Below are 14,865 nucleotides of genomic sequence, written 5' to 3'. Positions count from 1 at the left end.
TGGATGTTTTGTTTCTTTTACTTTTGAAAGGTGGTGGCCTCTGGCTAATAAGCAAGACAGTTTTATGGAAACAATATAATAGGCACTTATTTTTGTCTGTCCTGAATCTGTCCCCTCTGCTGCTTGCATTTCGAGCTACACAGAACAGTCCCAGCCCTGTCGACCTACTGGCTGGATGGGTCAAAATCATTCCCTCCCAGCAGAAAGACATCTCCCAGTGGAGTGTCTGCAGCGGCAGCCCCTGGCAGAACCATGAGAAATTGCACAGGCAGAGATCTACTGCAGGTGGGAATTTAGCAGATGGGAGCCCTGCCAGATGGGCTGCTCTAGAAGAAGGCCTTGGAGCTGCTGGATCCAAAGCCCCTGTACTCCCCACAGAGGCTCCAGGATCAGGCCCCTCACCTACACCAGCAAGGAAACCAGCCAGAGGGGGAAATGTAATGACAACAAAGAGAGAAACACCAGCACTAAAAAAAGGAAATCCATCCCAAACCAACCCCTGCCCCCTGGCCTGGTTCTCCTAATGGGAAACTGCCATGGGGGATTTTTCACAGGCAGCCAGTTGGAATATTTGTATCACAGTGAGGGTGCCCCATAAGGGCTGTTTTAGCGGTGGGTAGCTTGTCAAGCACCCAACAACTAACTCAAGTTAAGAGATAAGCACAAGCTATGGCATACCCAGCCAGCCGTAGCTCTAATAGTCAACATGGGCATCACAACAAGGAGCCTCACAGAGAAATTCACCTGTCTTCATGACATGTGAGCTGCCATGGGGCTTTGCATTTTCCAGAACATACACTCTTGGCTTCACTTTGCTCTGCCAATCTATTAATGAATGTATTTATTGTATTTAGAATTATTTTAGGCCACATTTAAAGGCACAATCCTCTCAAAGTGGCATGCAAGATAGTAAACATATCAAATGGTAAACTACTGTGCAAATGGACTCACCAGTAAAGCCTTAGGAAAAGGCAGGTGAAAAAAGGTGGGTCTTCAGAGTCTTCCGGAAGACTTGCAAAACCCCCTGAAGAGCCCCTCATGGAAGCTGATTCCAAATGAGTGGGGTTGCCACTGAAAAGCCTTGGGTGCTCGTCCACTTCCAAAGACAGTTTAGGCTACTGCACACAAGTGGAAGTGCCTCTATAAATGATCTCAAAATGCAGGCAGGCTGGCAGGCATGGGAGATAGTGCCTTCAAGGAATATATTAAAACACCAATTTGATTCTATTTTCTTCCCACCAAGACAAAAGGAGACAAAAGATTCACAGAACAGTACTATGATGACCAGGTAACAACAATGGAAAAGATGTTCAGCTTCAAAGAAAAAACTTTCAACGTAGACTTATCTCTAAAACTGATTGCCACCGAGCCACAAGGTTCATCTGCACCAGCTGAGACCCAGGCTGAACAATCACCTTCAGAGACCCAGGCTGAACAATCACCTTCAGAGACCCAGGATGAAGCAAAACAAGCTTCTGGGACAGGAGATACAGCTGCATCACCTCCTAAGTCAAAGCACGATGCGCATCTCACCTTCAATTTCAAATCAAGCAAAACTAGCAATATCTCTACCTTCTTGAGAGAGACTAAAGGCAAGGTAAGTGTAACAGATGCATGCATGCATGCTTCCATGGGATTTGATCCTAGTATGCCTTTAGGAACCAAGGTATATTAATATTGCCATCTTCTGCAAAGAATCTGGAGTGAAGAATAAAGAAATAGTTGCACAGATGAATCATTTCCATCCATAAAAACAATATCTAAAACAGATTCATAGGCCTGCCACTTACGTTAATAGACAAATATTCTGAAACTTTCATAGCTGTAGAGGAGGCAAAAATGAATAGATCACTCCTTGTCTCTCAAATGTGAAGATCCTCCAGTCATTAAACGGAGAGACAAGATGCACACTTTCTTGGCCTGCTTCAGGAACTAAATAGATCTGGGGCAAGTGCATCCAGAGTTGGGCATCTTCCCTCTCCACCACATTTCATAGTGACAGGAACATGTGCAACCATGTTCAGCAGTTCCTTAGCACCACGTCCTAAAACGAAATGAAACGGAGGTGGGAAAAATACTGAAAAGCACATCATGCCTTTTATTCCTCATTCTTGGGAAAGTGCAAGCTGGAAATCATAAGCGTGGCAGCAGCCGAGGGTGCTTTAATTAGCTTCCATGAATCTGCAGCTATGTTTCATTTAGTACTGGATTTTGTTTATCTGCTGCTCCATTTAGCATCTGCAGCACTGGTTTAATGTAGTGTTTTTGTTGGTTGTTGTTAACATGCCACAAGTTGGTCTGTGACTTATGGCAGTCCTATGAATGAAGGCCTTCCAAAATGGTCTGTCTTGGCATTCCCTGCACAGTTCCTGCAAACAAAGCTTTTGTCACTTGTTGTAAAAATGCACAATTAGGACTCAGCCTTGTACCCCCACCTTTGCTGGTGTGAATTTCTCATGCAAGGGCAAGCTAAATGCTCCCACTGCTGGTATATCACCAAATTCAGCAGCAGAAAAAAAACCCACACACACATAGCCTTAGGAAGGGCACATTTAGCTTGAAAGCACACAAAATGTGAATTTTTTAAAGCATTCTAAAGGTTTGCCATCAAAATTTGGCAGCAAATTACTGTCTTATTTTTGCTTTTGCTACTGTCAAATAGGATGGTGTGCAGGGGCTGTAGGAGGGGAGAGGGGCTGAATGTTGCCCACCCCTCCTCTAATGTCTACCTAGGACCAAGCTGAGCTCCAGGTGGGGATGCATGCACGGAATAAGATGAGCCTAGGAAGTTGCTCACTATTCCCACAATGTCCTAGAGCAGCAGTTCCCAAACTGTCTTCCGTGGAACCCTAGGGTTCCGTAAAATCCTCATGGGGGTTCTGCGAAAAATCCCAAAAATCAAATTTAAAACAGATTTTAAAATGAAACCACATGAAGCCAACTATTTGATTGTCAGTTGGCATCCAAATAGCAAACAAGGAAATGCATCACATCATTTGGTTCCTAGGACTCTATTTCGTAGTGTTGGGAGTAATCGAAAGAATTCATTTGGAATATTATCATATAATCACTTTATACATTTGTTATATTTAAAATGTTTTCTTATTTCCAAACCTACTATGGTAGGCAAAGCACTCAGGCAAAAGGAGCAGATGAAAGAAGGAAGAAATCAGGGATAGAGTTTTTTTCATGGGGAAAAAATATTTTCAGAAAGTTTCCATGACTGAAAAAGTTTGGGAACCGCTATCCTAGAGTACTGGGACATCAGGAACTCCAGGGCATTGTGGGAGATTTTACACACTAGACAGCTTCCCAAGACCCAGCTCCTCTGACCAGGGGAATTGTGGGGAGGCCAAGGCAGTGAAGTTTGCCAAGCCACGCGGGCCTGCAAATGCGCTGAGAGTTGATGCCACCCTTTGTGAGATGCTCTGCCTATGGCCTCGTTCATGGAGAAGGGACTAACAGCAAATGAAGAAGACCCAGGTCTATGCAGTCCAACACTCTGTTCGTGCAATGGCCAAGCACCTGCCCACAGGAATCCCACAGGCAGGATATGCCAAGTTCCCCAGCACCTGCTGTACATGGGCGCACCACCGATTGGAGGTAGCCTATGGCCAGCAGGACTTGTAACCACTGTAGCCTCTCAGAACTTGCCAATCTGCTTTTAAAGCCTTCCAGTTTGGTGGCCAATGCTACATCTCACAGAAGCCAATTCCATAACTTCAGATGGAGTAACCAGATACAAATCAGCTGCTGTCACCCTGTACTTTGAATAGAACGCCTGTAGGTGCAGCTTCTGATGCAGAATGTTGATCACATTGATACGAGAAGCTGTCCCAAGAAACCCTGTGGATATTAATTTTGAAAAGGAGCCAACCCCTGGCAAGGTAATCACCCCTTTCCGAAAGTACAATTCCCAGAATCCCTTGCTAGAAACATAAAAGTTGTTTATGTTTGCAATGTAGACAGAGGCACAGCTCCTTGTTTCAGGTAAGCAGTTATCAGAGCAAGAGGCTCAAGAAGATCCAGTCCTCTGTTTCCCCCAGCAGAATCGCAGGACGTAAGTGTCTTCCTTCTGTATTACAGAATTACCGATTTCTCCACGTGAAAGCAAACCTTGAGCTGGGAACATTTATCATGAGAAGACGTGATCTTCGCCTCACTGAAACATTCCTTGACGATTTAAAAAATCTGCCCAGTCAATATGAGAAAGGAGAATATTTTTCATTTCTGGAAACTCATGGAACGCACTATGCACAGAAGGGAACAGTTGGAGGAAAATATGAGCTCATTTATATACTGGACAATGAAACAATGACAAGGGAAGGTATGGCTTAAGAATAGAGCACTCTTTCTTAGATTCACAGAAGGGTTGTAGAGTAACAGGAAGGCATGCAGCCCCCGGTGAGCCTGACTGCTACCCTTGCTAGTTTAGAAACCACATCCCTCAAAAAGCTTCACTTTGCCCTTTGTCAAGATACATTTTATGGCTTTCCCGTTGGAGGCACTTTAAATTGTATTGCTTAGTCCTCTTACTTCATTTTTACCTCCACTTACTTTGGGAAAATCAAGCTGCCTTGCATTTATTTGTTCTCTGTGTTTTCTTTCTTTTCTCCATGAGTGCTAGGGTGTATCATCGCTCCCCATCATTTAGCCTCACAACAACCCTGTGAGGTAGGCTAGGAGAGATGGAGTCTGGGTTTGCTCCATGGCTGGGTGCGTCTCTCCCATCCTAATCTGCCCTTCTAGTCATTGCACTGCATTGGGCCCCTCTGCATGCACCCTTTCATGAAAGTCATCAGTCTTCATCTGCAACAAGGCGCCCACCCTCCAGCCCCGATGTGATGGGCGATAAGGCTGGTGGCTGCAAGTTGTTTAAAGTTTAAATATTCTGCTCTTTTAATCACTGATTAGAAACAAAGATGGGGTTTCCCGGGGCGGAGGAAAGCCTGTTTCCCCTCCTCATGCCATCATGTCTACTTCCTCCTGTGTAGACATGTCAAAATCGATCACCCTTTGAATGAGTGAAAGCTATTACATGGGGACTTACTTCTGAGTAGACAGGCACAGCGTGTGGCTGTGCCCTGTGGGAAGATGGGTAAGGACTGCATTTGTGCGTGGCTTCCTGGCCCACAGGCTGAAGAGGGGACAGAGCTGCTCTCTCCAGGTTTCAGACAGCCCTTGTACAAGGTACTTCACGGGGCCATTTTCCTCAGGGCTTCTCTGCATGATGTATCTCTTTATTAATAATAAATGCATCACCATCATCATCATCATTTATTACCTCACATGTATATCCCACCCGTTTTCCTTTTGTGAGGAACTGTCCACACAGTTCTCTTCCACACCGTTGTTATCCTCACAACAATAACCCTGTAGTGTAGGCAGTTCCTCTGCTCCTGCTCACCGGCGCCATTGTCTGGGACAGACTACGTGAACAAGCAGGGCGCTGAGCTGAAGGTGGAGCAAGTCCATGGCAGCTTTTGCAAGGGGGCCCTGCTGGGGTGTGGACTGTCAGCAAGTGCCCAACCACTCCATCCCTTGATGCCCTACCTGAGCCCAATCAATAAATTACCTGGCCTCTTACGCACCCACTTTCAACCACTTAAATAACCAGTTCATGCTGTTGCAAATCAGTTGTGAAAGCAGCAGAAACCAGAGCAAACTTTTATAGTCTGCAGGGTAAGAATACTTTCCAAGTCCACACTGCAAGTGAAGTCAGCTTGGATTCATTAATTTAAAACCCTGAAACCCCAGAGTTCTTCCTCCTGTTTACCTTTCCAGTATTTATTATGACTAGGATGGATGGATGGATGGATGAACGGACGGACAAATATTAAACATGTCATGAACCAGTGAAGTGGCTATATTTTGCTATCCTGGACTTGTCCTCTGTTGTTAACTTGTGAATAATTAGAGAGGGATGAAATCCAGCTGGGATTTCAGAACATTGGTGAATAACTCTATAATTTCATATATATATGAAATATATATATGATATAATTTCATTTTAGATTCTTTTGCACTCTGTGATTCAGACAATTTGGTATTTTACCTTTCCTTTCTTCCATTTCTAATACTTTCTTTATTAACCATTTTTAGGAGTCTCCGTTTCAGATGTAAAGGACTGTCTGGGTTATAATTTGGACACTGGTATAAATATGGGGGTTCTGGATGCAAGTTTTACAGCTGGAGGTCGTGACTGTAAAAACAACACAATTGTAAAAGGTAATTTTAAAAAATCCTTCATTTTCAAATGTGAAAGATTTGTAAACATGCATTCCCTCACCCCCACTTTTTTCTGAAGTTTTAGCTGCCCAAGTTGGCATATAAAGACCCATGAGTACTTTTCCTTTTTTTAAGGCAAACATGTGCTTCTCTGCCTTCCACACTAACTATTCCAAACATAGTTAAGGAAGAAAACATCTGTGCTTCCACTCCCACCCATTAGCACATACATGCACAGTTCAGTTATATATATCCACCAACCCCAAAAATACAGTGATGAACTTTGCAAAACTGGGATTTTTGCATGTCTGCCTGTGTTCTGTCTATCAAATCATATACACCCTTTTCTCATGTGTGGAAATCCAGCTGAATTCACCTGTGCCAACAGTTGAAGACAGATGTAGCCCTTTAACATGTGTTGGTATTGATCCGAACACACGTTAGCTTCCCCGAAAGGAGATGCACCATGAACATGGATGCAGTCAGGACTGGTCCAAGGCCTTTTTCTGCCTCAGGCAAAGCTAAGATGGCACCTTTTCCATCCTATGTTCAAAGGCCAACTGGATCGACAATGGCATCTTTGTGTAACGCTGACCAAGGGGCAACGTGCTACACTGCACCTCAGTGGCAGCGGGCTAACCTAGGGAGCTCAGGCCAGGCCACATTTATTTATTTGTTTGTTTGTTTGTTTGGAGTTTTTGTATGCCATCCCATTCTCATGAGCCTCAGGACGGCATACACACATGGTGCACGGGTCTCTCTTTCAACAACTTTCTGCCCTTTCTTTTGCTAAGCCTTCTCTGCTTGGGAATGTTTATTCCCCCATTGCAAAATTGCTGTCATTATAACAAGCAGGATACCTGCAGAAGCAGTCTGTGAATATTGGAAATTCCCTAGGCATGCAGGACATCTTTGGCCCCAGAAAGACACTGCACCGTACATGTGGACCTGTCACTGGGGATGGGAAACAAAGCCCTATGAAGAGAGATTGAAAGAAGTGAGCATAAAAGGCTGTAACAGAGAGGAAGGGCAGGGTCTCTTCTCTATTATCCCAGAGTGCAGGACATGGAATAACAGGCTCAAGTTACAAGAAGCCAGATTTGCCAAGCTATCAGAAAGAACTTCCTGGCTGTTAGAGCAGTATGGTAATGGGACCCTTTACCAATCAAGGTTGTGGCTTCTCCCACACTGGAGACATTCAAGATCCAACTGGACAACCATTTGAGAGGGATGGTTTAACTTGGAGTCCTGCACTGAGCAGAAGGTTGGACCCGAGGGCCCTCTGGCCCCTTCTAGCTCTCCTGTTCTATGATCCTGTGAACTTTAGCAAAATGAGCCCAGTCTGTGTCAGAACAGCTCTTCCTGGAACGAATCCCTAATCCATTCATTTCTTCCTTTTTCCCCATAGCCTTTTCTTCATCCCACAAGCCAATAATTACTGATGTGATTTCTCTAGTCCAAGGAGGAAAGACCATTGCTTTAGCTAGGCTGAAGGAAATGCTGTCAAGAGGCGGGAAAGTGGTTGATGTAGAAGATTATGTGCAGTGGGCTGCCACACTCCCCGACAATCCCACTGTGATCAAACAAGAAGTAAGAGGATTTTCAACCTATTTTATATGCCTATCTACCAGCATGTTGGAGAGGTGATGGCCATTTATGACCCAGTGTGATGTAAGACATTATAGTTTTTAAACCTGCTTTATATTCTTGAGAGCCTTCCCACATGCACTGCTGTTACTGACTTTGTGCCTGGGATCCTGAGATCATCCTTCAGAGTTGCATCCCAGAGATTGTCAGGGACCCCAAAGCTTGCACCAAGAATCTCAGCATCCAACCAAGACCAAAACTAGTGAAGCATCATGGAGTAAGTAATGAAGAGGCCAAGTCTGCTGATAACACTAAACCATTTAGGGTGGTTAAAACCAAAAGGGATTATGAGGAGCTGCAAAGGGATCTTTTCAAGCTGGGAGAAGGGCCATCAAAATGGGAAATTCAGCTTAATATAAGCAATTGTAGAGTAATGCATGTTGGGACAGAAATCCCAACTTCAAGTATAAGCTGATGGGATCTGAGCTAGCAATGACTGAGCAAGAAAGGGATCTTGGGGTCGTGGTGGACAGGTCAAGGAACAGGTTTGCTCAGGGTGCAGCTGCTATGAAGAAGGCATACTCCACCCCAGGCATCATTAGGAATGGAATAGAAAATGAAAGTGCCAAAATCTTGCTTCCCTCATACAAATTTTTGGTGTGTCTGCACTTAGAATCACATGCTCAGTTTTGGTTGCCTTACTGAAAAGCATTATTGAGTTGGAAAGGGGACAAAGAAGGGCAACAAAAATGATCAGCAGGATTTAGCAGCTCCCCTGTGAGGGTTGGGACTGGGACTGTTTAGAAAAATGGTGAGTAAGGGGAGTCATGATGGAGGTGTTTAAAAGAATGCATGGTGTGGAGAAACTAGAGAGGGAGACATTTTTCTCCCTCTCCCATAACACGGACCTGGGATCCTCCCATGAAGCTGATTGGTGGGAGGATTTGGACAGATAAAAGGACCTACATCTTCACACAGCATACAGTTGACTATGGAATTCACTGCCATGGGAAATGGTGACAACTGCCAATCTGGATGGCTTTAAAAAGGAATTGGACAGATTCATGAGGGAGGAGACTATCCATGGCTACTAGCCTTGCTGGCCATGTGCTACCTCATTCACCTGCCTGCATACTCCAGTTGCTCAGGAGCTTGACAGGAGGACATCTTGCACCCATCCTGCCTGAGAAATCCTGTCCGCAGCTGGTTTGCCACCATGCGTACAGAATGCTGAACTGGATGGGCATTTGGTTTGATCTAGCATAACTTACGTTCTAATTCCATGTGCCAGCTCTTGAAAATCAAAAGTTTAAGTGCCTGGGAAATGCCTCTGTGGACAGAGCCCAGTGCAAAAACTCCTCCCCACAGAGTCACAGTGATGCGTGTTCTTATAGGTTCCCTGCTGCCAACCCTTGCATGGTATCACATGGAAAATAATCCAGAGCACGGGTGCTGCCATGGGCAGGAACACAGTACATAGAAAATGGTTAACTCAAGGAAGTGAACCAAGCCCCAGACTTAGATCAAGCCACACAGAGGCAGCATAGCATTAAGGAGTTAAGGTTAAAGATGTTCCAGTAAATATTTACTGATTGTACAGATGGAGACACAGGCTGAGACCAGAGCCAAGGACAGTCAGCAAATGCAGGGATTCTGGGAAGTGGGCAAGCCTCCCACTTCATGTGCAGAGCTTTCCCTTGTGCCCTGCAAATATGGCACATACGTAAGTGTAAGATGGCTGGTGCATTTCAGTCATTGCAGATTCTGCCATTAATAGTATGGCTGGGTAAGAATTTTGTTTGATAAGAATTCAGCAAAAACTACAGGTACTTCAACTCTGTATTTGCGTGAGAAAGAACCCAAGATGAAATGGCATTAAATGTGGGGGAACCCAACACTGACAGATTTATGCATCCGGGACAAGGGTTTTGAGTGTTTAGCTCTTAATTATTCGGATTTGGTTCCCTCTTTTAGGGCTACCACCTCTTCTTCTTTAGCAGCTAATAGCATGCGGGTACCTTGGAGTCCTCTCTGTGCTGGGAATAGCTGTATCAATGGGATTTGGCTGGTGCAGACAAATAAGAATTTTTCACCTCATTTTTATTAACAACTTACCAACATTTACTTGACTGGATGTACATGTCTTCATATGTAGGACGAAATAACTGCCAGATGGGGCCATCAAAATGGTCTTATGGGGAGTGAGGATTGTTTAGATTAAGGGTGGGCTACGTGGACCACATGCAACCCTGTGCCCCCCCAACAGCCCCCCAAACTGAAGATTATTGTTAGCAAAATGGCATTTGGAACAGCAGCTTGAAAGCCTTTTAGCATTCCATAGCTACTGCAGAGCACCCAAATGATCAAAAATGGCTTGTTTCAAGCTCGTTTGCAGCCTTCAGGTGTTCCATGGCCACTCTGGATGCCATGCACAGGTAGATAGATTCATCACTGTGAATGGGGAGGTGCAGTGGAGGAAAAACCCAGAGTGCGAAAGAGGCCCCAGAGCTCCCAAAGAGGCTCACCCTTGATTTAGGGAGCAATGCATATTACTTCACTTTCTTCCAGTTGTGTGAAGCCACTCCGCTGCATTTTAGGCCCTGCCTGCTCATGTGGACATCTGCCCCAGAGTCCTACCCTGACAGGACTACACAGCCCATGGATCACTCCAATGCTTGCCCAGATACTAATGCCAGGGGAGACCTCTGTGTCCGGGCTGGCCCTTTAAATCAACTCCAGCTCCCCTCTGAGTTCTGGTGAAAAAACAGTGGCACCACAGTCTGTGTTGTCAGGAAAGAAAAATAATCACCCACAATGGTGCATTTAAGAAGAGAGGATGAAGCAGTGGACACGTACATGTGAAGAACTTGATCACCATGGAAGGTGTGATTGCTTAGATTAAAAAGAATGTGTTTAAATCTCTCCACAGACCACTCCAATCTCTGCTCTCGTTCCACTGAATATGCTTGATGCTGACATCAAGAAACAAAACCTGGACCAAGCAGTGGAGGACTACGTGGCCGAATACAACGTGTGCAAATGCAAGCCCTGTCTAAATGGCGGGACTGCGCTTCTGGTGAATGGAAGATGTGAATGCGGATGCTCGTCCTACTTCAAGGGAGAAGCCTGCGAGATTCCCACATCAACTATTAAAGCAGGTTAGGCGTAGCTGAAGGATTTAGGCTTTCCAGGTGTGAATCCCATTAGATGACGTGGATTCTGAAAAATGCTTTATGCAAAGTCAGACCATTTGTCCATCAAGCTCAGGGATGAAGAACCTGTGATTGGATTCCAGTTCCTATCAGCTCCAGCCAGGATTGTGCATGATGGGTGTTGATGTACAGCAACATTTGCGGGACCACAGGTCCCTCCTGATCTATTCTTTGTGTCCATATGTCCCCAGTGAATGCATTCAGAAGTGCATACAGGTCACTCTCTGGCAGGCATAGCAACTACTGAACCTAGAGGTGATGTGTGCCGCATGGAATTGCACTTTACTCTTAAACTGAAGGGGGTGATAGCTACTAAACCCAGACTGCATAATTATATATTAATAACAGAATAACAATTCTGTATAATAATATATAAATATAGAATAATAATGAGTCTGTATAGTCATAGAAACAGAATTATAATTTCATATATTGTTGTTGTTGTTAGTCACAAAGTCACGTCCGACCCATCACAACTCCATGGACAACATTCCTGCAGGCCTTCCTGTCACCTACCATCCCCTGGAGTCCACTTAAGCTCACTTTGACTGCTTCAATGACTCCATCTAGCCACTTCCTCCTCTGCCATCCCCTTCTTCTTTTGCCGTCAATTGTTCCCAGCATCAGGCTCTTCTCCAGGGAGTCCTTCCTTCTCATTAGGTGGCCAAAGTATTTGAGTTGCATCTTCAGTATCTGGCCTTCTAAAGAGCAGTCAGGGTTGATCTCCTCTATGACTGACTGGTTTAATCTCCTGGCAGTCCAAGGGAGTCGCAGGAGTCTCCTCCAGCACCACAATTCAAAGGCCTCAATTCTTTGGTGCTCAGCTTCCTCATGGTCCAGCTTTCACAGCCATACATTGCAACTGGGAAAAGCATAGCCTTGACTATACACACTTTTCTTGGCAGGGTGGTATCTCTGCTTTTTAGTATGCTGTCTAGATTTCCTCCCAAGGAGCAAGCATCTTTTAATTTCTTTGCTGCAGTCACCATCTGTGGTGACCTTGGAGCCCAAGAAAATAAAATCTGTCACTACCTCCATTTCTTCCCCATCTATTTGCCAGGAAGTGAGAAGACCAGATGCCATGATCTTAGTTTTCTTAAAGTTGAGTTTCAAGCCAACTTTTGCGCTCTCCTCTTTCACCCACATCAAAAAGCTCTTTAGTTCGTCTTCATTTTTTGCCATTAGAGTGGTATTATCTGCAATATATTAAGAATAAGCTTTCCCCAAATAATTATTAAAAATATAAGCTTTTCCCAAAATATATACTTATTTATTTCCATTATTATCCTTATTACAACTGCTACTGCCTGTATTTATATTCCACCATGTTTCCTCTTCCAAGGAACACAAGACCACCTGTTTCTCCCGCAACACAATGCATTGGTGTGTGGCATTTGATTGCATCGTAAATGTAGCAGGCATTCTGTTGCATCGATGAGCGTTGCCTGAAGAGCGCTTCAGGGCTGTAGTGGAGAAATCTTGGCACAACAGAACCTGGCAAAGGAAAGGGGTTCCAGTGCAGTCCCCGTGCTGTTGTAATAATGTGCGGTGCATGTCATCTTGATGTTCAGATCTTAGGCTCCTGAGACCTTTAACTCTTCCTTGTTAAAACAGGTCAGGTAGCCATTGATGGGGGTTGGAGCTGCTGGTCTAGTTGGTCTTCCTGTGAACAGGGACAACGTCTTCGAACAAGAACGTGCAACAACCCTGAAGCAAGTGGGGGCAAACCATGTGCTGGAGCACACTCTGAACCAGGCTACTGCTGACAGAAAGCATCTGCAAAAGACCAGGAAAGGTTTGTAGCTACTCAGGAACCCAATTAATTGCTTCCATAATGGAAGCCACAGCTTTGACTTTGCCAAAGCTGCGCAGGGCTGTCATGGGTAAGGCATTTTGGAGGGCTGTCATAGGATCGCCATAAGTCAGAGGCAGCTTGAGCATGCATAACAGCAACAACAGCTACTCGGTATGCAAAGCAAACGCAGTGCAATGCCCATAACTTTTTGCCTTTGGAAGGATTGTGAAGAAAGGTGAAATAATGACTTAATTAAATGATTAATTAATGGCTTTACTAGTTAAATCAGAAGGAAAGAATTTGAGGTATCCCGGGTCCTCTGTGTCCATGCACAAGACCTGAATTTATATGCAAATTGATATAGGGTGCATAAGATTGCACTTTTCCCTGCAATAATGACTAATCTCTAAATATACATAGTTTGCACTCTTCTTTGAAATAAAGACTACTTAACTTTCCCCAGGTAATATAAAAACAAGAAGTATTATTGCTACTTTTATGACTAGCCTCTACCATATATGTCACATGAGCAATCTTGTCAGGATTCCTGGAAGTCGTTCCATTCTTCCCAAGGTGTTCCTCTCCTTTTCCCAGCCCATTTTTTTTGCCCAAATGACACATTTCATGGCTACTGAATATTCATGTATAGTCTTCAGTGTGGAGGATTTTGGAAAGCTTTGTTTTGTTTTTGTCTTCTTAGCTTTTTTTCTTTTTCAGGATTTCCCACCCTGTACTTACAAAAAGCCCAGTCTTTCTGAGTATGTGATTATCTCCCTCTTTTTTCTCAGGTTGTTGAACATTCTGTCTGTGCATCTTTTGGCAGGTGCCTCATGGGAAAGTAGCACAGCCTGAATTGTCCTTTGATGTATACATTCTGTTTCCTGCTCTCAAAGAGATTTAAAAGATAAGCCAGCCGATCGCTGAATCGCAAAGCTCTAGTTATTGTTAACTTTAAAAAAAAGAGTTGACAATAAATTTAAGTTGATGAATTGCTGGGTTTGATACACGTGTTGTTGATTTGTTCATTCTGCATTCCACCCTGCCAGGCTGGCATCAGACATGGACAGACACTTGGTATGCTGTGGCCAATGCCCCCTTTGTCCCAGCATCCTCTGCTGCCATTTGCTTGGCCTGGTGCCAGCAGCTCCTACAGCAGCTGCCAACCACTTCCTTCCCTGGCCAGAAGGGGCAAAAGCAGTGGCATTCCTGCCAGCCCCTTCTCTAAGCAGGCAGTCGGGCTAGAAGGCAGCTATAAAAGTGGCAATTTAACTGAGTCGACTGGAACTGGACACCATCACTTTTTTATCTCAATATGCAATGGCCACCTCCAGACATTGAATGGAGGGGCATAAAAATCACCAGGAAGCCACCCTGCTACACTCTCAGCAAAATAGGTACTTGGATCTCTTCCATCTGATGGCGGAGAGCAGAGAGGCAGCAGGAACTCAGAAGGAAAGGAGTCTACCCTAGAGGGCTCCAGCATAGCACATGGGCCCTGGCATTTGTCCAGCCATGCCAGGTGCTGGCCTCCCTCAACAAATCTCAGAGCATGGTTCATTCATTATTTTAAAACATTTAGAAGACACTCTTTGCCCCTAAACATTTGCTGCAAGCTGACATGTAAAAACTGGATGAAAAACAAAACCAATGAAAATATAACAAACAGCATAAACACAATCTCCAAGGGGAGGCAATGGTTATTGTCATTCAACTAGGAGTAAAACAAACAAGCAAAAGTTTTACCTACTGTTCTGCATTTGAAAAGAGAGTGATGTGGGAGAAATACTTTAGCAAAGTAGTCTAGTAATCTGGGTGCTACAGCAGAGAAACTCCCATCTCTCACAGAGATGTCAGAGTGCAAATTTGCACAAATGCATACAAACACATTTGCACAAAATCCAGTTCCCTAAATTAGTGGGCAACTGAACAAAAAGGTGCATGATGATGCATGAAACACAGATGGAAGGGATGTTCCTGCATGTATACAGCCAAGTATCTCATCACAGCCAACTCTGTCTCCAAAAGAGGCGAGACTTGGAGCAA

The 14,865-nt window shown here is 44.5% G+C and overlaps 1 protein-coding gene across 1 annotated transcript in view; it reads left to right on the top strand.

Moving 5' to 3' along the window:
* C9 (complement C9) overlaps positions 1-13,824 on the top strand; it is a 29,198-nt gene extending 15,374 nt beyond the window's left edge. Inside the window, exons 6-12 of the mRNA XM_044431611.1 lie at positions 1,244-1,597; positions 4,087-4,327; positions 6,103-6,228; positions 7,637-7,818; positions 10,745-10,973; positions 12,642-12,822; positions 13,611-13,824. Coding sequence (XP_044287546.1) covers positions 1,244-1,597; positions 4,087-4,327; positions 6,103-6,228; positions 7,637-7,818; positions 10,745-10,973; positions 12,642-12,793 — 1,284 coding nt within the window. The 3' untranslated portion in view covers positions 12,794-12,822; positions 13,611-13,824. The remainder of the gene's footprint in view (positions 1-1,243; positions 1,598-4,086; positions 4,328-6,102; positions 6,229-7,636; positions 7,819-10,744; positions 10,974-12,641; positions 12,823-13,610) is intronic.
* Positions 13,825-14,865: the final 1,041 nt, after the last annotated feature.

This window comes from Varanus komodoensis, unplaced genomic scaffold, assembly GCF_004798865.1.
Source record: "Varanus komodoensis strain SLA01 unplaced genomic scaffold, ASM479886v1 scaffold22, whole genome shotgun sequence".
NCBI lineage: Eukaryota > Metazoa > Chordata > Lepidosauria > Squamata > Varanidae > Varanus > Varanus komodoensis.
This window is presented reverse-complemented; position numbering and strand designations above follow the sequence as displayed.